Below are 26,788 nucleotides of genomic sequence, written 5' to 3' on the forward strand. Positions count from 1 at the left end.
TTCTGTAAATCTTACTGCTTACTAGCATTTTATTCCAGCCCAGTTGTTACCAAATTGCAGATGTTACCTAGTAGAATGTATCCTCAAAGAGGTATCTACAGACAGGGTAAAACACACACCTGCTTACATGGTTGCTGTTTTCTTCAAATGCCAAAGGCATAGTCGGAAGTTTTGTGTCTTCAAGCATTCCCTGTGCTGTTGTAACAAAACCTGCAGATATGTGAAATGTATCCATGCAAAGCTGTGGAGCCAAACCTTCCCATGCAAATAAGCACCAGACCTGTTTACCTAAATTCTTATTTCGCCTGGACAAGTTGGACAAGTTTAAAAATAAAAAAAAAAGTTCACAAATAACACTGAAGCAACTCTTTGTTTCTGACACATTTTGAAAATAAATAGTATTTGTTATGAACTACTGTTGTGAAATCCATGCAGAAGTAGAACAGCGATACAAAAGTAAACAGTGATAATAAAAAAGTTGTTGTCTACAGCAGCTTGTGGATAAGTGAATAGTGGGGTTTTTTTTCTCCTCTGTATCCTGTGTACTCATTTCATATAACACTGAAAAGCTACTTTTTTTTTTCCAAAAGGACTGAGACTCAAATCCATCAGATATAATTGAAAGGGATGTTAAAGATTGTGTAGTTCAAACCCCCCTGGTGTGGACAGGGACACATTTCAATGTGTTCAGGTTATTCAATAACCCATGCAACTTGTCTTTGAGTATTTCCAGTGATGGGGCACCCACAACTTCTCTGGGCAACCTGTTCCAGTGCCTCACTACTCTTATACTAAAGAATTTTTCCCTATTATCTAACCTGAACCTATTCTGTTTCAGTTTGAAGCCATTCCTCATTGACCTGTCACTACATGCTCTTGTAAAAAGTCCCTCTCCATTTTTTTTGTAGGTTCCCTTCCACATGCAGGTACCTAACTCACCTGGGCATCAATAGGACCTTGTAAAAAGAAAGATTTCTTGTATGGTGATGGCAGGCCCAGTTTGAATCTCTCACATTCGAGCTGCTGCACGGGGAAGGGAATCATGGATTATTCCTTTGCTTGCGTATTACTAATCATACAGAAGAGTCAGTATGGCTGAGATTTAAATCTGTGGGCGAAATCTGTCTCTGATATAAGTAGTCATCTCAGTGAAATTGCAGCAGGCTTGATTAAAATTATCATGACTGGTAAATGTAAAGTACCTTAATTTTCAGACTGCAGTCACTTAGACTTATGCACTTACACTAATTTTAATTCAAATGAGACATTTGGTAGAAATTCAGTGTTAGAACCACATATACATGATTTCTCAGAATTTCATGCAATTTGTTTAGAAATCTTGCAATATGACGTTCTTTTCAGCAGTTTCCTTGTACTATGCAATACCAGATGGCACTTGCCAGCCTTTTTTTTTTTTTTTTTCTCCCAAGTACTATACCTTCTAAAACATTTTCGGTTTCTTCCTATGGCTGATACCTTTGGGACTTTCATCTACTCCAGCAGTGAACAGGAACCTGAAGAAACCTATGCCAACAAGCAACAGTTTCAAATTACAGTTCTGATGTAACAATCCTTTCTGTATATTACATAGAACATTCAAGGGTCCTCTTTGTCCTCCTTGTGATGCAAAGTCCCTATCAGCTAGAATGTGGAGAATTATTAATTATCTGAGAAAATATTCAAGATAACTTACAAAAACTGGTAGTTTAAAATGTTGTACAATATATATGAGTTATCATCAGTTCAATCTTTGTATCATTTAGAGTCTTTTACACCAACTGTTCCTATTTCAGGATCTGGAACATTTGAGACAGCTTTTGCCATAAAGAAGCAGGAGCTATTCTAGATTATTTTTCTTCTGCACAGTTACCTTGTAGTTTTAAAGCCTGATGTCTTGGGACCTCATAAAGCTCAGAGCAAGTGCTCTGTGAGAGAGATCATCTTCTCTTACAGCACAGCTGTAACACATATTTCTGGTTTCCAGTCCTGAGAAAATGAGGTCTGTGATGTGTCTGATACTCTTCTCTCTTCTTTGGGCCAGCAGGTAGGAGCTGTCTGTGTTCAACACTTGGAGTGAAGGATTGCTTGTCTGTCTGCTGCTTCTAAAATAGCTGTGGAAAGCTACTCTCTAGAGCTTTGGAATCTTACGCTTATTGCTAAAGAAGGTGGAGTATTGGGAGGACAAATATACCGTGGGCAATAAACTGTAATAAGTGTAACTTATTGCATGGCTCCTGACAGTGCACTTTTATGTATGTGTGTAGAGTCAGTGTGTGCATACAGAATTGTCTTTGGGCCTTCATATTATTAGATTTCTGTAGTATAACTAGCAGTGAGCTGGCTGTCATATCTGTTGAAGTAATATATATTTTTTTTCCTTTAAATACTGGGAACAGACCTTTCCTTCTCAAGAAGGGGAGCTAATATAACTGAAACAGAGCTAGTTTCCTGCATTGTAGTCAACATTGAGTGCATAATAATTAGCTTAAAGGTGTATTTTTTTCAGTTTTTTCAGTAGACATTTATATAACTCTGGGAAGAAAATTAACATTTTTAATTTGTAATTTTAGTCTAGTGGCAAAATTAAAATTAATCATTTTGAGGTGTAGACTGTATTTTCAGCTGCTTGATGTTTGGGCTGTAGTGACTTAATTCCCCCACAGCTCTTTGCCAAGGAGCCACACCTACTTCTGTAGGGACTGAGCATTTGTCTGGGACACCATAATTTTGTGGCAGTTCAAAATGCTGCTGCTTGCAAGTTAAGGTGCTGTGGCCCATGCACATGTTCATAGCTTGCCCCTAAGTGAGATGAAGTGTCTTCAATTAAACTACTTTCATTTAGATTTGAGTGCTACTGAGGCAATTTGAGAGAAACTATGTAGCTGGGTCAGAAGAGTCACTGTGACTCATGTGTATCTAATTATATGCCCAAACTAGATATCCCTGCTCTGGTCCTGCAAGATTCCAGTGTGCTGAAAGTGCAGAAGGCATGCTTAGATCCCTTTGGGCACAGAATTGATGGCTCTAACAGTTTTGGAGATGTTGATGTTCTCACTTGTATGTGCCATAGCGTATTGATGTATACAAGGTAAAAGTAAATACTATTAATGCAGAATTTTTCTCTCTTGGTTGTAGCAAAGTGTTTTGTTTACTCTGTATAACTTCAACGTATTTCACAATTGTCTTTTGCCTCATTAATACCACCTCTATAATTTTGTGTTTGTACCAACCAGGTATTTAACACAAACACAGTGACTTTAGCAGCACTTTCCCAAGATGTCAGTGGATGCACTGGGTTCTTATATCTGAAGAATTAATCCTCCATGTCAAACTGTAGAGCATCAGTCAATCTTAGCCTCCATGAATGAGGCATGGGCCTCAGGTTTACTGTTGTGTGGCTGAAGTTTGGCAAATCATTGCACATCTGTTGAACTGCTGTAACCATGTTCACAAAAACACATCAAACAGAAGACAATGTCACCTTTCATCTCTTCTCCTCTGGGCTGAACTAAAATCTCCTCTTATTTGCTCCAATAGGAGGACATCATCACTTGCTATGAGGTCACTAGAATCAATTCAGATTTAGGTCTGGAGTATTAGCCCTTAATTCCTAGTGAGTAAGAGTGATTCTAGCAGTATTTTCCAAGAACAGGGAAGTTTGTATTGGAGCCCTGTGGGTGGAGCTACTTTCTTTTTAAATTTCGTTTGCATTATCAGCTGAGTATAATTTTCTGGTTTTATGCCTGTTCCAGGTTTCTGGGTAAAGTTCCTGTGTAATGATAAACATCTGCTTTGTTGCATTTGAGTGATGGATGGAGTTATGCCATCTGATAGGCAATTTCTTAAACATTTTGAGTTCTTAACAAATCAAAGATGCTCTCCACTGAAGGTAAAAATAGATCAGTTGAGAACTGAACCCTAAAATCCTGAAGTCCAAGTGGTGAACCATTGTAGTGTTTGTGGTGGGAAAGAGGAATTCTAGCATTTCACCATTAGGAGCAGTTACGTTTCAGAAAAGTGAGGGGCAGTGGAGAGTGTGTAATGGAGCAGCTCTTTGGGAAACAGCGCCAGTGATTTTTCCCAGGTCCAATCTGAGGCCCATAAATAAAGGGAAAGATTTCCATTGGTCCCATTTCCATTCATAAAACTCTGCCTGGCCTAAGTCAGCCAACAGTATTAGTAATTATAAAATATAACTATTACCTATTCCATCAATTTCTGAATGGAGCAGCCTGGCTGTTACCTCTCCTGAAGATATGCTGCAGAGCAGGGGAATGCTACACTGATGCTGCCCTCATGTCAGATTATTTCATCTTTATCCTACCTTCTTTCTAAGATTAGTTCTCTGGAAATAAACAGTTCTTAAATCTGGGGCCTGAGTTAAAATCCTTGTAAACCAAATGCAGGCTTACTTATCTATACAAAAGCTGGTGAGATAAATGTTTGTGTTTGAGGACAGGTGGTTCCCACAGATGTTACACTGCTTTCAGGCTTAGTCCCAGGAAGGATGGTTGAGCAGACCCTGTTCAGCTGTGGCATATTGTTGAGCTCTTTTGCATATCTCACTCTTTCACAGGCATTTTATAACCCCTTTTGGGTTTCCCTAAAACACATGTTTCAGCTGTGTGGATTTTAACAAACAAAATACACAAAACCCACATATTTTTCCTGTGCCTTGGCCACCCTCAAGCTCATCTAGAGGTGAGCCCCTCCATTTTGACCACATTAACATAAGTGCATAAGAGCAAAAGCAGAAAGAGTACTTTTACACAGCATTCATCAATACATGAAAAAACAATCTACCAGGACGACTTCTGGGGTTGTTCCTATACATGTCACAAAAAAAAATTGTCTCTCTGCATGCTGGTGCTTTTAAAGATGCTGCTGACTGAAAAGCAGTTTGCATTACATCTGTCCATTAAGTACAGATTTCCATATGTACAGCACCAAGGTGAACAAATCAAATGTATATTCACACCACTACCGGAGAACTGCTGTAGAGAACACATCTGCCTGAGATTCTCACATCTCCACCCATGTCTTATTGTTGTGGTTTATAGGTAACATCATCAGTTTTTCTATGAACTTGATCATAACGGTTTGACAGTTATCTTTGTGTTAGTGTGGTACTGACAAATTACTGTTATAGAAAAAGTGTATCCCCTGACTGGGGAATGCTGAGCCCTGCTTGAAGCACCGATCTGACACTCAGTAGCTCAGTTCCCTTGGTTCACTGGATGTATTGGATATATACAGATGCATTCATACTGTCTGGTTTAACCCCAAAGTTAGATATGGACGCTTCCCAGTCCAAGTTCAGAAGAAAACTGAGGGCCATATTCAGGCTGCCTTTTATACATGCTTGTATTGCTACCACAGCTTCTTACTAGCCAGTCTGACATTAGCCTGAGTAGCTCTCTAGTGAGCATCTCAGTTACTCTCAGAGTTCCCAGAGTCCATGTGCTCTGCAAAGTGGCCTGAATAAAACCCATTGTCCCAGCTCCCTCATCTATAATGCAGGGACAATAACAAACTTCATCAAGACTATGGGGAGATGTTCAGATCCCAGTAAAGAGAACAACATGGCTACTTTTATAGGCAAAGATGTACTGTGCTATGTACAACATAACGGGGACCTGGTTTTAGAGGAGATTGCCATCTGCGAGAGCTCGCTTCTGATAAAACATCCAGAGTTAAAAAATAGGATGTAAAAGTTAGCAGGAGTACACCCTGACACCTGCAGCAGCGTTTTTGCATAGACTATACCGTATTCCAGCATAGCTATTTCCAGATGGCACTGTATTTTTTAATTTCCCCTTGAAGTTGACTACTATCACATATATATGTCATACAACAAAGATGTACACAAGGTGAATTATTGCCTGTTCTTTGTTGTACACGTTTTTCCAAAAATCTGGAGATTTATTTATGTAGCATTTAGTCTTCCTCAGAAGAGAATCTTTGCCTGGAAAAACAGTATATGCAGCAGCTACAAAAGACAAGGAGAAACAGAACAGTATGGCTAATAATGAGAACACCAACAGCAAAAATGTACAGGGTTTTGTCACAGTAATCCTGAGGCTGATGAAAAGGCGGGATGAAATTTGGCAAATACACAGAAAAAACCCAGTAGTTCCCAAGAATGAACCAGAGAAAGAGGAAAAGGCTGAGGGTTAGATGAACATAGTACTTGTGAGCATTCTGCCTCCAGGGATACTCATCGTCGTCATCATCATCAATCACAACAGACTTGGAAAGCAGCTGCCTCATCCTGGTTGAGTCGTACAGCAGGAGGGTCACCTGGAGGCATTGGGGGAGAAAAAGGAATAAGTAAAGTGGCTGCAGAGAGTCTGAACACCTTCTGGCCACTGCCAGTCTTTGGGTCAAATTAAATTAGGTGTGGGAAAACAGTGTAAGAGAAAGCTAAGGAGCCACAAACAAGGCAAGTACTGCTGGACAATAATGCATTTTTTCCCTTGTAGATTATTCACCAGTGGGGGCTATACATTGGAAAAAAATTGCTAATGGAAAGGCATGAGAACAGATTGTGTAGGGAAATGGCAGCAGCTCCCATGCTGGAGACTTTTAAGAACAGATTAGAGTAACTGCTAAATGACTTAAGCAGTGTAGTTCCTGCCTTGTAATGGGTAGATTTTTCTCTTCTAACTCTATTTTTCCATGGTTATAAATTTGGATCAGCTTATATCAAATTATGAAGCATATAGACTATAACTTATACCTCAAAGAAATTGCTTTAGATACTTGCAATGTACTGTTGTCAAATTTTCTTCAATTAAGTGCCATTTTCCCAGATTGCCCCATTCCTGCCTTCAGTAGAAACTAGCAGAGAGATTTGTGGAATACCATGATGCCAGGTGGTTAGGAAGGTCTGGTATACAGGGAAATGCAGTAGGACTCATCAGTGTTGACTGGATTTCTTGTTTAGTCTTGGGAATACAAAGAACATAGGCAGATTCACTGGGGTTCTCAGTCATGTTCTCTTTCACAGAGTTGTAATCTGTGCTAATTTTTCTGCTTGAAATGAAAGAGAAGAGCACCCCTCATTTTACACTCTTCTTTCTCCAGAACACTGGCCAAGGAAAACCTGTTTGGGTATGTATTTTTCCTGGTTCAGATTTTATTCCATGTGCCCCATTTTCAATAGGAAAAGCTTAGCAAGAGAATCCAGACTTTTCTCTTATTCTTACTCCTCCCTGGAAAACTGTTATATATAAATTAGTAAATATTTGTTCACAAAATCAACTGGTTTTCCAGCCCAGATGTTGGTTCCAGTTTTTGAGAAACAAAATTTAAAGTCCCAGCACCAACATAGGCAAAAAAATGGTATTTCCATTGATGTCTCACATCCAGCACTCAAAGCAACAAGCTTGCTCAAACTATCATCTTCTTATATGAACATTTATTTTACACAGATTCATGAGGCACAGGAGGGATAAAGCTGCCTGGCCTGGCTCTGCAGTTTCTGCATGAGGGTGCCTGTGGCTGGACCTGAAGCCTACCTCAGTCCATTTAGCTTTCAGCTCAGCACTCAGGTTCTATCAAGCTTAGCACTGAGAATGGGGTTAAATGGCAGATGAGTATTGGGTGTGAGGCAGTCAGAGAAACCACCCAGGTAGATTTATGAATCTCAACTGCATCTGAGTAGTTCACAGAAAGTGCATTTAATTCTTACGGATATTGCCTTGCCAAGCGTGATTGAAGAAATTGCAGGCAGTTGCTCACGTTGTTACTAGCTGCTGAACATACATTTATGGAGCAGTATAGCATGAATTCAACAGGCCTCTCTGGGTGCTCTAGAATGGTTCAGTTGCCTTGGTGAACAGTTACCAGTGCTTTTTAAAAGACTCGAGGTGGTAAAGAAATAGATGAGGAGCCCACAGTCTGCACAGATCTGGGCTAGAATGACTTGCCATTAGATGATGTCCACCACAGGACAGCATCCATTCAGACTTCATCCTGCACCCATTCTCTGACCTTTTAACTTTCAGAGCTCAAGCAAGGGCACTGCTGGATGAAGTCAGTTCAGTCCAGTGAACAGAACAGGGGCAGAGTTCAGACGGGTGAGAGACTTGAATGTGGCTGCAGACCAAGTGCTGAGAGATAATACATGAGTGAAGCTAATAAAGTTCTGACCAAATGCATTGCCAAACTGCAAAATAAGCAGTCCTGCTGTCAACTGAAGTAAAATTCAAACCATTATTTGATGTCAGCATGAATATTAACTGATCCGTTTGCCACCTTAGCTGTACTGAGAAAAACTGACTTTTAAACCAGAAATAGCTAAAAACAAGTCAACATTTTTTATGAAAGCTTTCCTTTCAGTTCTGCTCTAATCTTTTCTAAACTACTAGTAAATTAACCTTTGATTATATAGAAAAGGTGTGATTGAATGACTAAGCATTAGCCAGTAGAATTCACAACATAGCAAATTCCTAATTAGATTAAGCACTTAATTGTTTTTTTCATTTTCATATTTACTGCCAAAGGTTCTTGGAGGGCATGATTTCTGTCCCAGTGATGTACTGTGGTTTTGCTGGGTTTCCACTCTGAAAGAGTGCAGTGAATGCAGAAACCTGCAGGGGAGGATTCTTTCTCCTTTCTTTCAGTCCTGGCAAAGAAAACAGGCTAGAAATGTTGTGGTAAGGCTCTTCATCCCCCCTAAAAGCCAGTTAACACCATCTGCAAAGGGACTGTCAGAACAGGATGGCTCCTTTAGAGTTAATGCAGAGTTATATAGCTTTATAGTGACCAGGGTTTATCACAGGTATGAAGGTGTCTCTACTTGTCAAACTGCCAGACTGTGGCTCAGCAAAGATGTAAGTGAGCACAGTCCTCTAGAAGAAAGGTAGTTGTGGTTAGAAAATTGTGCATCTAGATTAATAAGCCCTGCTGTGTTGCAGGGATATATTTACTTTGGAAGGAAGAGGTTCTGCTGTAGTCATTTACTTCTGGCCAGGTCAGAGTGGGAGTAAATTGAACTTGTGCAGGACTATGTACAAACACAAGTGGTTTTGTGGTATTCCCAAAGCAAGGAGGGTCACTTAACTTCTTGTCCTGTCTGTATGAAAATAATGGAGAAAGGTTTGGAGGATTGCTTGTGGAAAAAGGACCACATTTACCACAGATATCCATGTTAAGTAGTCATTTCCCTCAGTAGGGATGTTGTGATGCAGGAGGAAAGTCACACCACACTGTGTGGGACAATGCTGAGCTCATTAGCAGCTTACTTGATTGATAGGTGCTTTTGGTGCTGGAACAAGCACAGTCCAGTCCCGTAGCTCTCCAGTACTGGGTGCACGTGGCTATGTGGAGCTATCATCGTGTCTTAACCAGCAAGTCAAAGTCAAGTCACACAAAATATTTTTCACACACAGAAGACACATTACCTTTAAGCTGCCAATCACGCCACCCACCAACAGATATAAAGGAATCAGTGGCTGAACTGGGCAGTCTTCCAAAAACTTCATTCCTGAACGGCAAAAATGGATGTTTGTTATCTCAAGTGACAGATATTGCAACAAGCTGTACAGTGAAAACTATAGATGCTGTAAGTGAAGTGTAGTGCTTAAAGCCAAAACTTGTAGCCTGTGTCTGTTGCAATGGGGGCTGAATTAAAAGGGGGCTGCACCTCCCACTACAGGAATGAGGGCCATGAACAAGTGAAAGGCAGGAGAAGGAAGAGAGAGTGCAAAGGCAAAACCAACATTACTATTTTCTGGCAATACTAATTGTAGCCACATATAGAGGTCATTAGTTCAGCCACAGCTCTTTGTTAAATGAACCATTGATTGAGCTGGACAGGAAATTTTCATCAGCGGTAGAAAATGCATTGACAATCAAAACCATGAAAAGAAGGAGTTCTGATAAGCTTCCCCCAGGATTTTCCTGCTGATTAGTTCCTATGAGTGTGGCATGTTCCTGAGTCAGATGCCTGGAAGCTTGGGAGCCAATACCCGTGGGAGCACCTGGAACCGTTTTAGCTTTCCAGACAGCTGAGAGGGAGCTGTAGAAACTCAAGTTTCTAAGCTGTAAGGGTTGCTGGAGGATAAAAGAATTGGTTGTTATGGAGCTGAGGACCCTGGCAACCCTCAAATCTACTGCAAGAAAGAGAAAGCTGGGTAAGTTTTAGGGAAGAGGGTGTATTGCTGTGTGAGGATGTTGCTGGCATTAGAGACTGAAGCTTGTGATACAGGTCTGTGGCAGTGAAACTCATCTGTCCAAATATAGATGTCTGCAATGCAGGCATCCATATGTGAACTAGTTTTCTACACTCTGTAGTCAATAGGGAGAAATAAGCACTTGTAAAATTCAATTCATTTTTCCTAAGATAGGCATTTGAAATGGGTCGGGTAAATTGGTTCCTGAAAGCACTTCTGTCTCTCCATGGCTATACAAGAAATCCAGACAGCCAGCTATAGATACCTATAAGTTAGCTGGGATGAATCCCCTGCCCAAGTCTCGTACCCTATGGCATCTTCAGAAGTTTTAAACAGTTCATTACCCTGTAATTTTATTGGTATTGATCCCATGTTTCAAGGCTTTGACTGATCAGTTGCACCAGGTAGAAAGGATGTTCTGTTTTCTTCTTGCTGTATAAATGGTTTGCAAGGAGATATTCTGACTTTTCTCTGAATAATTGGGGCTAGCTAGTTGCAGGATACCAAAAGGAGTGTGCTAGTCTTAGTGCTAAACATCTCTCAGGTAGAATGACTTGCCTCCATTTTCAGAACTACACAGAGTAAGAGGAATTAGTAAAGAAGTACCAGAGGGTTTTGGTATGGTGGGTTTTGGGTTTTTTTGTTGTTGTGTTTTTGTTTGTTTTTTTTTTTTTGGTGGGGGGGAGGGGTTTTGTTTTGTTTTGTTTTTTCTTTCCATAGCTGTAATCCTCTTTATCTTGTCAATTTGACCACCAAAGCCAGTGCTATTGCTGGTCCAGAACACCCCTGCTGTCCTGAACATCTCCTGCACTCTTTGCATGGCATAATACAGGTGCTCTGGATTGTGGTTGCTTGTTACAGGTCTGACTTTAGTCACAGGACACGGGACAATGTTTTGTGGTCTGCAGGTTTGTGGTCCCCCGTGTGTAAGGGCTGTGGAGTCCAGTGGACTATACTAAGTATTTATTACCAATCTTTGTATAAATGAAAAAGGCTGCACTTAGATGGATATTTGGACTCTCTCCCCTTTCATTCTTATTACAAAGCTATAATTTTTTGTCCATTTTGCCATTGTGTAACACTGAGACCTGCTCAGACTCCCAGCTTTACAGAGGTGGGCAGCAGGGAAATTGACACAAATTACATCATGTTCATCAGAAAGCTGCTGCCAAGGTTTCCAGTGTTCTTGACCATCTAATAGCCTGCCACAAAAGCAGCTGGCCAGGGATCACTGGGAATATATTTCAGTTTAGGAACCTAGGCAATTTCTATTTCCAATGTGTTAAATGAGATTTCAATTTGAGGGGAAAAAAAATTTAGAAAAAATGCCTTTCTTTTTTTTTCTTGTGCAGCTCTGATTCTCTTTCCCAGACAAATCTATTATGGAATCCTTTAATATTTATAACATGACATCAGTCAGTCTTGGGAAGGATTTGAGTGACAGACAGCAGCACTCTGTAGGTTTTGGGAGAATACTGCAGAGAGATGTGACAGCAAAAGAGTAGGTCAAAGCAGGTAATACAGTAATAACTTTAAAAATACACCCCAAGGTGTGAATAGGAAATGTAGACCTACAGTTGACAGATGGGCACTGGTATTTGTTACAGTGAAATCAGCAAATGTGCCAATCAGTTCTCGACATGTGTTTGGTTTATCTGGGAACACCAAAACTAGTTGGAAAGCACCAGTGCTAGCTCTTCTTTCCCATAAGCAACACATATGTTCTCCTTTGACTGCTAGAGATGGGATATATGGACTATGAGAGATCAAAGATCTGCCTCTACTGCAGTGGTCCCTGCAAACCAGAGCAATTTGTGGTTCAGAGTGAAAAGCAATTGAGCCTGACCACAACACAGATCAGCACAGGAGTCTAAATGAATGAACCAAAGACCTTTGAAAGATCAGACACAGCCTGAACAGCATCCAAAGGAAAAAAAAAAAAGAGATGGGAGGGTTGGAAAAGCAGAGATACTTGCACATTTTACCTCTTGGCTACCATAGAACAACACTACAGTAGGACCACAGGGTCCAGCAAGTGGAAAGAGCACTTGTGAGCAACAAGGACATGAGCTTCTCTAAGGGCATCATTTGGGGCAGTGCTCTGCCATGGCCCATAAAGGATTACTACATATCAACTGTCCTTGTGACTCATGATTATCCATGAGATGAGGGGTCAGGACCAATGAAAATCAATACAGCAGTGGCCTCTTTTTAGCTGCTTTACTCTTCTCAGCTGAAAATGGCTGAAGTACACCCATAGGAAAGGAGGACTGCTGTATAGCAAGGCTGATCCGCTGTTTGGTGCCCACTACACAACTTTATTCCTAATGGGAGGCAGAGACCTCAACATGCCAGGTCATTTTCAGGTGTTCCTCCTGGATGCCTGCAGCTGTCATCACTTAACACAGACCTCACTCAAGCCCTGACTGTGGGCCTTACACTTGGATCTAGGTGCTGCAGAGAATTTATCTTGAAGTAATTGGTTTTGGGCACCATTTTATCAGAAAGCATATCAGCAAATCAGAGTAGTGGCTGAAGGACTGGAATGCAAGGAAAGATTGTGTTAAACAACAACTGCTAAAGCACATGACCAGTTCCCACATAAAGCCACGAATATGAGAATAGGCTTCAGAGAATTCTTGGGAGCATTTGAAATTTGAGGAATTTTTTGGTGTTATGATGTGAGGAGTAGTACTGGGTTAAATTTGAACAGAGTGCAATTTAGACAGCTTATTAAAAAAAAACTATGTCATCAGCTTTCAAATGTGATTTAACTACTGTTGGTGAATTCTGTATATAAAGGTACTCTGGACAACATACAAGAATGGGTTATTGAAAGTAATCCTTCATTGTCCCGGAAACTAAAAAAAAAAATTAAATAAATCTTTATATCTTTGGAGTGTTTAGTGACAAAAGGGATCTTCTCTGCCAGTAAAAGTGAAAAAGGTGCTAAACAATCTATGGCTTAAATGATGTCACAAGTCTACAGGTTGGAAAATATGCTGAGTCCTTTTCATGTATCTGTGATTTACATCATTATCTAATTTTAAGAGTGTATAATGTTAGCATGTAATATTACCAGACTGCCTGTTATTCATCTCTGAGTTTTAACAAGTATTTTATCTCACAGTTTTCCTCTGTAGGAAGCAAGAGCCAAAATGACTGGAGGCACATCAGCAAGTTTTTTTCTGAGATCATGGTAACAGAATATTATCAGAAAATCATAGGGTTTTGCTTGGAAAATAAATATCTGCATTTTCCTTGACATTTCATTTTCCTAAAAATACCTTTGCTGATATGGAGCTGCAGGAAACCAGTATCCTCTGACAACACTACATTACAGTGACATTATCTCTTAATTTCAGTAAGTTGTGGGGAAAAAAACGGCTCTGTATCTGATGCAGGAGATACCTAGAGCTCCAGGCTAATATCTTACTGTAGACTTTCCACTTCTTTGATCTTAAAGATATTGTGAAATATTCCTGAGAAATTATACTTATAAGTGATCAGATTCCAGACCTGGATTCATTTCCAGAAGGCAGGATGTCAGTATGCATGGAAACTGTGCCACATTTTGTATTATACCTTCCCATCCCTATTTCACAGCTCAGGCATATTCAGCCTGGGGAAAAGCTAAAGCTAGAATCTTCTTAAGGGATAAATAGCAATCTTAAGTCATGGGTAAGTATAAGAGCAGAAGTGTTGAGATGTAACAGTTCAGTCCATTTCCCTACTTCCTAATTGCTTCCTAATCCCTTGTTAGAACTCCCTGGTTCCTAATTAGGACATCCTAATCGGAATCCCACCATAGTCATGAGTGGTACTTTGAAAGCCCCAGGTTAAGGGAATAGCACCAACGTTTAGCTGAACACTTATTATGTGGGTTTGGATAACTATCCATGCCAATGAGCCTGGTGTCCCAACTGCCTTAAAAGTCACCTCATGTCATGGCAGACACCTAAGAGAGGGTGTAGGAATTTCACTGTCAGGAATGTCTATTTCCCTTAACAGCCTGCAAGGACAACATGCAGTGCTCAGCCTGGCTGTGGATGCACACAGTCCGAGTCTAGGTGGGATGCAGCTTGCCCTCAGCATCTGCATCTGGAGTTCCTTTGGAGGAAATGGGTTGGTGCAAAGAGACCATGTTTCATTTTGAGGTGTGTTTACAGAAATCCTGCATGTTAAACAGAGGAGCTAATTACTCTGCACTGCTCATTCCTCAGGTCTCAGCTGGAGGCCTGTGTTACATCATTCTTTTATTAATAAGGAAAAATACTTACATTGGCCAGAGGTCAAAGGAAGGAGGCAAAAAAAAAAAAAAAAAAAGCTACAGAAACAGTGACCTGTGAGGTCAGGATGAAAGAATTAGGTTTTTAAGACCTCTGGGAAAACAAAAGAGAAGATGGAGCAGGGTTATAATAGCAGCCTTCAAACAGTTAAAAGGATCTCTTGAGCAGGACAGTGACCAATATGTTTTTGTGACCACAGTGGGCAGGACAGGATGTAATCTGTTTAATTTGCCATAGGGAAGATTTAGGTTGGCTATGGGGAAAAATATTTTGTCTTTGAGAGCAATAAAATGTTGAAATAGACTCCTTGGGAAGCCATGGAATTTCCTTGAGGAAGGACAAGTTAGACATCTGTCAGGAATGCTGTGAGAACATGAGCCCATCTGAAAGCAGAGGTGGATTGGTGTCTCCACTGGTGTTCCTCAAGTGGGGTTCACAACCCATATGAAGGATGTGAAAGGCCCAAAGGGAGCCTTATAAAGGGAGTGTTATAGAAAAAATAAAGATCTGTGTTAATGGTAAGGGAAGGGTGATGCTTAAGGAAAGAGGGGCCTTATGTAGTTTAAAAAGGTATAAAATTGCACAGCTCAAAAGATTTTCCTTTCTTAAATATTTGATCTTGAAATGCTACTCACAAATCCAGCCTTCAAGGGGTTATACAGAGACAGATCAGCCAAAAACCAGGTCTGACTTTCAAAACGGTGGAGAAATAGCAGCCTACATCATCTCTTTTTCCCTTCCAGCACTATGCTTCCACGATTTTTTGCAGTGTAGTTAATACAGAGGGATCCTAAGTAGTTAAATCTTCTCAGGTGTCAGATTCTGAGCTTCCTCCCACAGACAAAGCTGGGTTTTGAGGTAAAACACACTGGAGGGGTTTTTAAGATAAACAGGGCCAAAATTCAAGTACTTCTTCCTCCCTGATATGGAGTGTGGGCTGAGATTCTGTCTGAAGCTGAAGTACCAAGACAGGGGTCTAACAGTTGGAAACCCTGATTTTTCCAGTTCCTTTCTTCCACCAGATATGTTAAACTGCCACAGAGTACCAGGAAGTTTCTATTTACAATTTACTTTAGAAGTCAACTTACCTATAAAAGTCATGGACAGTGGTAAGGCAAGGAAAGCGAGGAGCCCAAATATAAAGCATGCTGTGAAGGAGAAAAAAAAAGACAGTATTATATGGGCTAGTTCAGGTTTAGAGGCCAGCATTTCCATCCAGTTCTTTACAGATGCCCTGTATTCACACAATTGTGTAGGAAGAAATGCAGTGCACTTGATGGAGTGGGAATATCACCTGCGTGGTGCAGCATTTGCGGTGATGGGACCAGCACATGTTTTATCACTTCCAGGACGCAGTGAGAGACACAAACTGCTTTTGCAGCTACTACTTGCAGCTTGTCTTAATCCAAGGGCAAGGAGTCATCCACTGCTGCCTTATCCTGCATCCTTTTCAGAGGCACTGCCAGGCAACTGTGCAGTAATTTTGCATCAGCTAATCCATGGCAACTGATGAGCCATATCTGTTTGCTAAGGAAATAGCAGCTTTAAAGCCATTCTACTTAGTTTTCACTGATAGCTAAATAAACTGTCATTGTCACAGATGTGGATAGTTTCTGGCTGGTCTAACTTCCTGACCCAGCTTAGCTCATGAGCACAAAGGCAGCAGCCCTGCTGCAAGAAGTGGGATTTGTCACTGGGATAGATCAGCTTATGCTTTGTGGAAGGATGCTCTTAGGGGTGCACACTGACTCTCCCTGCAGGAGAGTGGACCTGTGGGGCTTACTTACTCCCTAGAGGGTGCTGGTGTATCTGAGCCCTGATGTTTCCCCTGCACAGCCAGGTGCTGCAGAGGATGAATGCTGACCTTCACAGTGGGTGAGGGACATGAGCATCTAGGACAGTGTAAGAACCCTATCTCACAAGAACTGTCACCTCTGTGCCTAATCATGAACACTTGGCAACGTTAAAGTAAAACACTGCCCTGCCAAATGAGAGTAAAATATAATGAGAACATTCTGTGGCAGGTGTCCTTTCGGAGCCCTTCCAGAAATTACTCAGGCTGCAAGTGGGTGCCTAAGGGTGCTACAGTGCAGGTGGGCAGAGATTGCAGAGGGGATGAGAAGAGCACGGATAAGAAAAGGAATAGGACATCTCCTTGGAGGCTTGCTAAAAAACCTTTTGGAGCAAGTATTTGGAGTTGGCTTGGAACCAACCCTTTCCCCAGGTAAACTGTGTCCTGCAGTTCCCCATGCCAGAGAGCTGCAACCTCTGCAAGGTGCATGGTGTCCCCCAGCCATGCAGGAGCAGGGACACTGCCAGCACCCTGCAGACAGTGCCGCTCTGGAAAATTCTGCAGCACTGCCAAAATACCACCCTTAGGCTGCCTTAGAGAAAAAAGGGCAGCATCACTGCCTCTGTTTTACAGAAGGAGAAACAGAGAGGACATAGGAGCAGCATCAAAATTCAGAGCAGATCCACCAGGCTTTCTGAGTCACAGACACTTTTCATGGGAACACACCATCCCCCACACACTGCTCATGTTTTCTCCACAGAGAACCAGGATCTTACACTTAAGCTCTTGAGAGACATCTTTCACAGAAGTAGCATGTTTGTTATCCCTATGAACTGGGAGAGACTGAGGGTATTTTGAGCTGAAGAAAGTACTTCTGTTCCTTTGTGCTACCCCCTCCTCCTTTCCCTGTCGGCCAGTCTCCCCAGCCTCCCCCCCCCCCCGCCCCCCGCCCCACCACCACCTCTCTCTCTCTCTCATTTTTGCTCAGACTCCTATCTCTTGAGTACTGCATAATACAGAAATTCTTCCTCTGCTTGAATAGTGTCCTACACTTGACTAATCTCTTTCAACCACTGACAGCCTCTCATTAGAACAACTCAGCCTAGAGCCTCCCTTTTCACCGCATGTCACATTTTTTGCTAGCTCCTCTTGCTGTTATCTAGACTATTCTTTCATATTAAGAAGCGATGTTATTGTAAATGAGTTGGGCTTCCAAAACAATTTGTGGACAAACAGTGCCCACAGGCTGGACAACTCATTTTTCTGGTGCCCCAAGGGGCGCCGCTCAGGTCTGCAGGCACCGACTGCCTGGTGTGGCCACATGTGCTGTCCTTGCAGCGCAGCCCTCGCAGCGACATCACCCCTCTTGCTGTGGTTTCTTAGCTGCCCCCTGTCCCTGCCCGTGCTGCACGGGAGCGCTCGGGAGGAGGAGGAGGAGGAGGCATCGTGTCATTTGTGAATTGTGCAGCGCCTGTTCCGCCTGACCCCGGGGAGGGACGCTGCAGTAAGCTCTGAAAAAAGCTCCGGGGGCTCGTGTGCATGTGAGGCTGCACATCTGTCAGACAGGTGTCCGTGTTTGCTTGTGTCTGACATCTGCCCAGCAGCCCGCTTTTGGAGGGGAGAAGTGGGAGGTAGAGACCACTCAGAGCTCAAGAGAAAAAGATAATGCTTCATTAATTCCGCTCCCAAAGCAATCGCTGGGAATGTATTTACTCATTATCTCCCCATTCAGCTACAACCTCTTAGGTCTCGAATTGGAGGGGCAGATGCATAGTCTGGGAAGGCTTCCAGATCCATGTTTAACAAAGTGAGGCTCTTCAACAATTGCCTACACAACTGGCAGGGCTCTGCAGCCACTCTCAGTGTCGCTAGCAGCGCTAAAGACCGATTTTCCCTAAATGTGTGGGGGTTTCACAGATATGCCGCTCAGCTGGGACACACGCATTCTCTGCCTGGGTTTGTCTGGGCTGTGCTGCCCCGTTCTGGTCCGAAGACAAATTGCTTCAGAAAATGGTACTTGCCGCAGGGTAGCACGGCTCAGCAGAGAGGACGCTGCTGGTGCAGGCAGGTCCACTTGTGGGGTTTTTATGGCAGTGATATCGCCTCACAGGCTGCTCAGAGAAGCCCCTGGCCCCATTCCTGGAATAAGCAGCAATAAAGGGCTGGTAGTCTCTGAGAACACAACACAACTAGGGAAGTGCTTCCAGGCATGCCTCAAAAGGGTATCTGTTCCATGAAGCTGGTGCCTGGGCATCAGGCAGGAGAACTCACTGCTCTGTACCAGCATGGCAGCGCCTGCTGGGGCACTGGTGATGTCCTGCTGTGGGATCCTAGCATGCTGGAAAATTGATGGAGGGAAGAGCTCACGTCTGGGATCACAACAGAGGAAGAAGAGAATAGGTGGCTGAGTATCTTGCACACACCTTGAAATCTGTGGTCACAAAAATTAGATCAGTGGGTGCAGGTTTTGGATCTCCTTCCCAGGAGTACATTCAGCTGATATAAATCTGCTGTTTGGCTGAATTCCTCTTGCCAGGATTTCCCCACAGAAGTAAGCATGCTTGAGATCACTGTTGACATTTTGGCTGTATGTCATGGTCTCTCTCCTGTCTGATGCGCGAGCCTTTGCACCTTCCACAGCCATGCCCCTGCACCGCAGCTGTCCTCCCAGTCCTCTGCTACTCCCTTGTTGTGCCTGGCCTCGGGACATGCAGCCTGTTGCCCTCTGGCATTTGCTGGGGGTCTGGAGGCAGTATTGTAGGGGACACAAATTCACCCATGGGCTCCTCAGAATTTATTTTGCTGCCACGAGTTTTCCAAGCACTTGGAAATTTCAGATTACCTCAGGCTGTCCCTATTTACTTTGAAGAGAGAAAAAAGTTTCTTTTCAGGTAAGAGTCTTCACAGGATTTTCAGAAGTGATTTATGAATATCAGTCTCAATCTACCTACTCTCCTCAGTAGTATGCTAATACAGCTGTAGTGCGAGCTGCTCAGTAAAGTGGCAAGCTCTCTGATAATAAATACAGTAATGAAGTGTTAGTTGTATTACCATCACTCCTAGGTGCTATTTGTTCCTTAGTCTGTCAGGTTCTGGATAAAAAAAAAGATTTTTTTTTTTTTTTAACAAGATACTACCTGTTTCCAAACAGTCTAAAGTTACCCCAGGATTTATCTGCATGAGCAAGCTGAGGAGCAAAACTCTCTGTGAAAATTCACAGTATGCTCTTTGGACAATACCCTGTGGGAATGCTGCTCTGAAGGGGCCTGACTCTCAGCAGTCTGGGTGTTAGGAAATTTGGGTCAAATTCAGTTGGCAGGGCCCCATGCCTGCTGATGCCCTGAGGCAAATGCAGATGGTGATGCAGTAGTTTAGCAAGCAGTGTCACAGTGTGCTGCACTGCAGCATGGGTGGTGTAACAGGCTGGAGTGCAGATGGGGAGCAGGTATTTTCATCCATGTTTTATTCCTTCACGGCACCTGCAGGCATCCCCTGCAGTACTGATAGGAACTTGGAGCAAAGAAAGAATCCAGCCTGTGGAGGTGTTGTGGTGGCAGAGAAAGTCTCAATGGATCTTTCTGAGGAATCAGCCCCAGTAAGATCATATGTTTTACACACCAGGGATGAGTCTGCCCAGGATTTTGGTAGCTGTGATTTCTGACTTTCTGTGCTTTCAAGCCATAGGAAAATGTCACTATTTCAGATGGGATATGCAGAAAATACTTGAATGAACTGACACGAAGGAAAGGAATTAAATCTGTTCAGCTTGGCCGGCCACCACCAAATAAGAAAATAGCAGCAAGGCTTGAGCACTCAAAACCAGGCCTGTGAGTGATCCAAAGAGTAGAAACATGAGATATCCTTGAGCAAAACCAAAGACTGCTCTGTTCATGAGGCTAAATGCCATAGCAAGGATTCCATCAATTGCTGGAATAGTCTCTGGGGATGAATGGCAGGAATCCCATCCCTGGCGTGATTTAATCTCTTGACCAAAGTGAGTACTCAGAAACTGGAAGATTCAGATTAAGGAACAGCCATTCCCATGGAGGCCTCTAGGTCCAGTGCAAAGCCACCATTTGAGGCAGGGGAAGTGTGAGGAAACAGACCAAATCCCAGCTCAGGGTCACCAGCTGTTTACTGTGTTCCATCACTCTTTGCTTCGTCAGGGTTGAATTACTGTGATGTAGAACTTTGGTACCCAGATATCAGCATCACATCACCTAAACTTTATGTCCTAGGTGGAGGTGCTTTGAGGGTTGAGCAATATTACAGAGTGTCTAGCCTGAATTTTATATTATGCCTCTGGATACTGAACTACAGTTACACCATCGTCTAAATTCTGGATTTGGCCCCTTGTGAATAATTTCCAGAAGTAATTTTATAACAATATTTAGGCATTACATATAGAGCCATTCAGTTTGCATTTGCAGTAGACCCAGGGGAGTGAATTAGGCTTTTTTATTTTGGTCAATAAATTGAAGACTGAACTTAAATTGCTACACCAAGAATGAAAAGATGCTCCACAGGTGGGTTGGCTCTTGAGAGTTATTTAAATACCAGGAGACCAAAGGTACAGCTGTGGATTTTGCTGAAAAGCTCTTTGAAAAATAAATACAAGATGATGAGGAAAAGTGAAATTAAGCATTACTGCATTTCATGAGGGCTTTCATTTTAATGAATATAAAATCAATTTTGGATGCATTAGCTGATCCATAACTAATGCTGAGCTTATTTTGAACTTAAGCATGATAAGAACGTGAAGATACTTTCCTGGAATGGTATTTCTGAGTTCCTCACTCATGGGTAACTTTTCAGCTACCCAGGAGGGTGCTTCTGGTGTAGAAGAGCATAGGTGAGATCAGAACTAATCCAAATCTTTTTAAAAAAATTCTAAAGGATTAATTATTTACTCTCTCGTCATTGAAGTTCCAATGGTAATTTAATAACAGGGAATGGTAACATTTTGCTTGTAGACACTAGGAACAAAAATCAGAGAAAACACCACTTTTGACCTTTTAAATTGTGATATTCACCAATGAGTCCAGATCCTCCCTGCATGTCTTTTCTGCAGGATGTGAGGGATCCCACAGGGACCAGCTGGGTCCGAATTCCACTTGCAGGCACTTGTCAGGGTATAATGAGGGTGCATGCTCTGCACCCCTTAAAGATAATGTTTTGCATCCCTCCCCAGCCCTCCTTTCCCCTGGGGAAGTGACAAGCATGAAAAAGTAGGCCAGAAAATATCCTCTCCTTCCCTACCTGTGTCAGGTTTCTGCAGGGAGACCTGGACTGAGCTTTCTGTCCCTTTGGCCTGATTTTCTCTGTCAGGTTGTAAGACAGCAAGGAGTTGAGGGATTTAATAATGAATAAAAGTTCATTCTGAGTTTTGAGAGCCTTTCAGGCAAAGCAAAGATCAGTAATATAGAAGACTCCAAGGTAACACCCTAGACTGGCAAATGCAGCAATAGTGTGGGTGAAGTATCAGTTATGAGGAGTGGTCAAGGGGTTTGCTGCTTCTTGTATTTGAGTGGAATTAGAAATTGCTACTGCCAAGAAGTGAAAGCAAAATATCACTTTCATGTTTGCAAGTTTCCATTGCAACACAAAGAGAAAAGGCAATAGAGTCAGCAGGAGTAAACTGCTTTAATACTCATGGATTTTAACCTCCTGATGAAGACATTGCTTCCCTGATCTTACAAAACCCCACCTCTGAAGTGTATTTCTCCTGTGCCTCAGTGCAGCTTGCACAGCCTCAGCCCAGGTCAACTTTCTGCTGAATTGCTCCTCGGAGAGCAAGAACCAGCCTGTTCAACCAGCTGTCAGCTCATTACAGCCCTCTGAGTCCTCCACCCTGGGTGGGGAGAACCAGTTGCTTTAAAACCTGAGCAAGCCCAGGCTGTCATGCAAAAGAACTCTGTCCAGACAACTGATGCTTCCAGCCCACAGCAATGGACTGCTTATGGGGGATACCCCCACCTGCAGTGGCCCTTGTGCCAGGGAGCAGGCAAGCAGAGGGAAGAATAACCTGTCCCAGATCTCACTAGGTGAAAGGGAGGATATTCCTGACCATATTCCATCCCCAGACTTGGTCCTTGTGCCATCACACAGGCTGGCAGAAGTTTTGCTTGGCGGGAATTGCTCCTAGGAGAGTTTGTTCTCAGGCTGGCTGTGCTGCTCTTCACAAGGTGATTTTCCCTGTGGATGCTTCTGCATGCACTGCATGTGTAAGGCAACACTTCAGAGAGGAGGCAAACACATTATTTTGCTTAGGCTGTCTGTTGCTGTCCATATTTAGGCACAGGGTGGTGTTTGTTTGAAATTTTGTGCTGGTTGCTATACTTCAAATACTGCAACAGGCAGCTGCTGTCAGGGTAGAGTTACTATTGCACACTCCATCAGTTCCCAAGGAAAGGAAAGGAAACTTCAATGGAAGATTCAAGTGGGACTTGGTACCATCATGATTCCTTTATATACTTGGCTTAGCAACAGGGCTGCTTAAATACATGGGGCAATGGCTACCAGAACTGCCTTACCATTGCTGGCAATTTTAGATATGCAGCGGTGGCAGGCTTTCTCCAGGCCAGCAGCCATCGTGGTGAGCCTTTTGGGGTGCCTGTGGAGACAGAGAAATCAATATGGCTCTCAGAAGTGTCTTTACCTTACTAAGTATCTTGACTCAGAGTACTCACACATGCTGACAGGCTTTCACTACCCTCAAAAACCCCAAGCATGCACAAGCCCAGACAGCAGCAGGGCATACCCAGAGGCAGGAATGCCTTCCAGCAGCTCCATGCTTGCCTGCTGGTGATGATGCTCAAGCCCTGGGGCATGGGGAGGCTGGGGGAGAAGTATTAATGTCATCTTCCTGAAAACTGTGAGAGGTTCTATCTTTACTTTGATTGGGTTTCAGGCAGAACAGAGAGTATTTAAATGTTAGGAGAAAACCCAGGGAAACAGGTGAGGTTTGCTACACAAACCTCAGCAAGAATTAAGTAGCAAGCAAAAATGAATTAAAGAAAAAAAGGTAGAGAGAAGATGAAAAGAGTTTTAAGGTCAAGGAGGATTCTGAAGAAGAATATGGAATAAAAACTGCAAACCACAGGGAGCCCAGAACAACATGCCTTTGACAGAAAGGTAGCTGTATTAGAAAGTAGGTCCTTGTAAATAATTTTTACAAGGTGGGTTGAGGGATGAGCAAGCAGACAGGCATCCAAGGTCAGGCCTCAGACAGCACCAGAGAGTTAAGTAGCATTCCACATTAGTGGGAGTGTGGAAAGCTCACACACACACACACACACACAGAGACAGACAGACACACACACACACTCACTCACACACACACACACACACACACACACACACAGAGACAGACAGACACACACACACACTCACTCACACACACACACTCACACACACACACACACGCGCGCTCCAAGCCTCAGCTTCTGGCCAGGGTCACCACAAGTCTGGAACCACCAGCAGCTGTGTGACAGAGGAAGGTGTGTGTGGAGGAGGCCAGGATAAGGGAAGTTGCATTCCTGAACCTACCTCAAAATAGCCTTTAGATTTCTTAGTGGTTAGAGAGCAGTATTTTAAGCTTAGCCTCACTGTGTTCTAAGTTGACATGAGATCCACCGTAGGGTTTTCTTGTGCAACGCTGTGTCCAGCTTGGCCCAGAGCCTACTAGGGACCATGGGGTCCCAGGCACGTATTGAAAATAAAGACAGACTTGTTCAACCACCTGATCCATGGCCATACCCCTCTCCAAAGTCTGTCCAAGCCCTACTAGTCATGGCTGAGCAGAGGAGACTGTATCCAAGCCCAGACAGGACCCTCTGCTGCCATGGGAAAGGGGATGGGGCTTGCTCCTTGCACAATGGCATTGCAGATTCTGTTTTCTGGCAGTTAATAGAGGCTGGGTGAATGACCGAGCAAGAGTCAGGGACTTTCAGAGGCAGAGGTTTTCACAGACATCCCACCAGATCAGTAATCCTTGCAGGCAGCAGCCAGCCACCAACATATACATCCAGGTTTCTAGTGTGCCTGATCTCAGTAGATGTCTCACGAAATTTAGCTCTCCTTTTCTAGCCCTCATCTTCATATCCCAGAGGATATCTCCATCAGGACTGAATGGAAATTACATATGAGTGCCTGACTTCTGGTGAGTGCATGTGTCTCATACCAGCCACGAAAACCTTCTTCATCAGAGCAAATACTGTTGCCTATGGGCTGCAACTATTGATGAGCATTTCAAGGAAAAAAAATAAGCACTGTCGCATGCTCAGGGAAAACAGAAAGGAAGAAGGGAAACTGGTACTTTTCCCAGCCAAATGACATATTAACTTTAAAGCTTTCAGTGCAGGTTTCTTTCTAGAAGATGCACAAACAGGGATTCATTTCGCATCTGGCAATGGCTGCTGACAAAGGTGTTCTAAATCATGCATAGATTGGGAATATTAGTCTTTATGTAAATGTTTTGACTAAAATTACTTTTATAGAAGGAATTCTATATGAATATGTGATTAATATCACATATTAATCCAATCAATCCAATGCCATATTAAAATCAGTTAAATATCCAATTATCTTAAGCAGAATTTATTGTGGCTGGGAATGCTGTATTTCCATAAGCAGAGGGTAAAACGGACGTTTTGTCTTTGTTTACTGCTCTTTTACACTAAAAGAAAACTGGAGGAGAACTCGGTATCTGGGAGCATGTCACCACCTAGTGCCAGAGCCCAGAAGTGACCGTGATTCAGAGCTCTGCGTGTGCGGTTCTAACAGGTGAGATAAAGAAAGCAATTTCACGATGGCTGTGCACAAGGCGTGTTCACGCAAGAACACAACACACAAAACTACCAGGTAATGGTTTCAGTTCTTCCTCAGATGTTGGCTTGGACTTCTCCAGGACTGACAAATCCCTCGGAGAATTCATCTATTTGCCAGATAAAGAGGTGTTGCCCCTTTCCCCCACACATTTGACGATTCTGCAGAAGCTGCTGTGGGTGTTAAGGATGAATTATTTTCTTTTGTGCCAATGCGTGAGAGTGCTAAAGTGCAATTCAGCAGCCAGGCAGCTGCAGAATGGTTTTGTTTCACAGCTGAAATAGGGAAATTGTCACTGAAACTCACAGGAAACTGAAATTGGCACAGCACAAAGACTGGCGCCTTACAAGGGCAGGAAGGTATCCTGCCCCACTGTACCTGCTCCCAGTTTGATAGTGAGTTAGAAAAGTCATATGAAAAACATAAAACTCAGCCAGGAAAAAAAAAGATAAGGACCAAAGGCAACTTCTGGACCTCCTCCCATCAGTCCTTCTCTGAGTTTGTTTCCCCAGTGGAAAGGGACCTGCCCTTGGGTTAGAAGGGCCAGCAAGCACCAGGGACAAATCTCTGAACCCCTTGCAGGAGGCTGGAGCCTCTCCATAGAGCTGCTTTTTAGGGTGGCAGGTTGCAGCTGAGCCACACTAGAGTCACAGCACCCCTGTGCCTCTTCCAGGCTGTCCCATATTCCTCACTGAGTGCCCTCAGTGCTGGTGGTCAGCAGCCAGGTTTGTCCCCCTGGAACACATGCTGTGTGTCACATTACTGCCTCCTGTTGTAACTCAGTTCCTTGCCCCTTACAAGCACAGTGATAAGTGTGTGTAGCACATACCCTCCAGCCTGTTTCCTTTGTTATTTCAGCTAGTTTTAGCTTTAAACTATTTTTCTGGTCGTTATTCTCATCCTAATTGTTTCGGTAACAGGAGTCAACACTGACTGATAGCACTGACTGACTGGTGCATGCCTGACCTTACAGCAAAGCCAAAAGACAACTTCAGGCTGGCCCCACCGCGTGTCAGTCCAAACAAGAGCCATGTCCACTTTTGTACTATGGTGTTCAGACTTTTCAAATTGAGCTCTTCTCTCTCCCAGATGCAGGTGTCCCACTCTGCACTGGTGGACACAGCAGGCAGAATTGGTGGGGCTTCCTAAGATCCCAGTTCCCGCTTGACGGCTTCTGACTGCCAGGCATCCCTGCTGGTACCCGGGAGGTGTACACGGGCCAGCAAACCCCTCTGCAACAAGCTCTTCTCTAAGGACTGCTAGAGGGAACAATTTCTTTTTATTTTTCTGAAATATTCAGAGCAAAGTCCTCTTCCAGATCCAGTTTCCTAACAAACCACAAAGCCCCACGCTGGCACGTTGTCCAGTTCCCAGCAAACCCCTCTTACCTGAGAGCGCTGTGAGCGCCAAATCCCTTCAGCTGCACGGGTGGGAGATGGGGCAGAGGAACGGCGAAATCCAACCTTGGGCGGCAGCCAGCTGGGAGAGCTCTCTCTGGGACCCCGGAGCTCTGCTCGGCTCCCTGGGGCTCGCTGTCTTTTATTCCTCCTGGCCTCCCGCTCTCACAGCGCTCGACGGCAGCACCGTGGGAGCTGTGGGATGCGGGAGCGCTTGCCGGCGGAGCCCATCCTCATCGGTTTCCCCACTCCCACGGCTGGCTGGAGCCACAGCCCACCCTGTGCCGTTTCAGGGTGACAGCAGGG

The 26,788-nt window shown here is 43.4% G+C and overlaps 1 protein-coding gene across 3 annotated transcripts; it reads right to left on the minus strand.

Moving 5' to 3' along the window:
• Positions 1–351: 351 nt before the first annotated feature.
• TMEM272 (transmembrane protein 272) lies at positions 352–26,784 on the minus strand. Of its 3 annotated transcripts, XM_030273235.4 has the most exons (5): positions 26,474–26,784; positions 22,793–22,872; positions 15,556–15,615; positions 9,408–9,490; positions 352–6,300 (listed from the first exon to the last, which is right to left on the minus strand). In XM_030273235.4, the coding sequence occupies exons 2-5, from the start codon at positions 22,848–22,850 to the stop codon at positions 5,938–5,940; spliced, it is 564 nt and encodes a 187-aa protein (XP_030129095.2). In that variant the 5' UTR covers positions 22,851–22,872; positions 26,474–26,784; the 3' UTR covers positions 352–5,937. The 3 variants fall into 3 exon arrangements, with proteins under 3 accessions (XP_030129095.2, XP_032604250.2, XP_072785495.1); XM_032748359.3 differs by lacking the exon at positions 22,793–22,872 and having other exon boundaries at positions 4,740–6,300; positions 26,474–26,778; XM_072929394.1 differs by lacking the exons at positions 9,408–9,490; positions 26,474–26,784 and having other exon boundaries at positions 4,740–6,300; positions 22,793–22,855.
• Between the last annotated feature and the right edge of the window lie 4 nt (positions 26,785–26,788).

Source organism: Taeniopygia guttata, chromosome 1 (assembly GCF_048771995.1).
Source record: "Taeniopygia guttata chromosome 1, bTaeGut7.mat, whole genome shotgun sequence".
Classification (NCBI taxonomy): Eukaryota; Metazoa; Chordata; class Aves; order Passeriformes; family Estrildidae; genus Taeniopygia; species Taeniopygia guttata.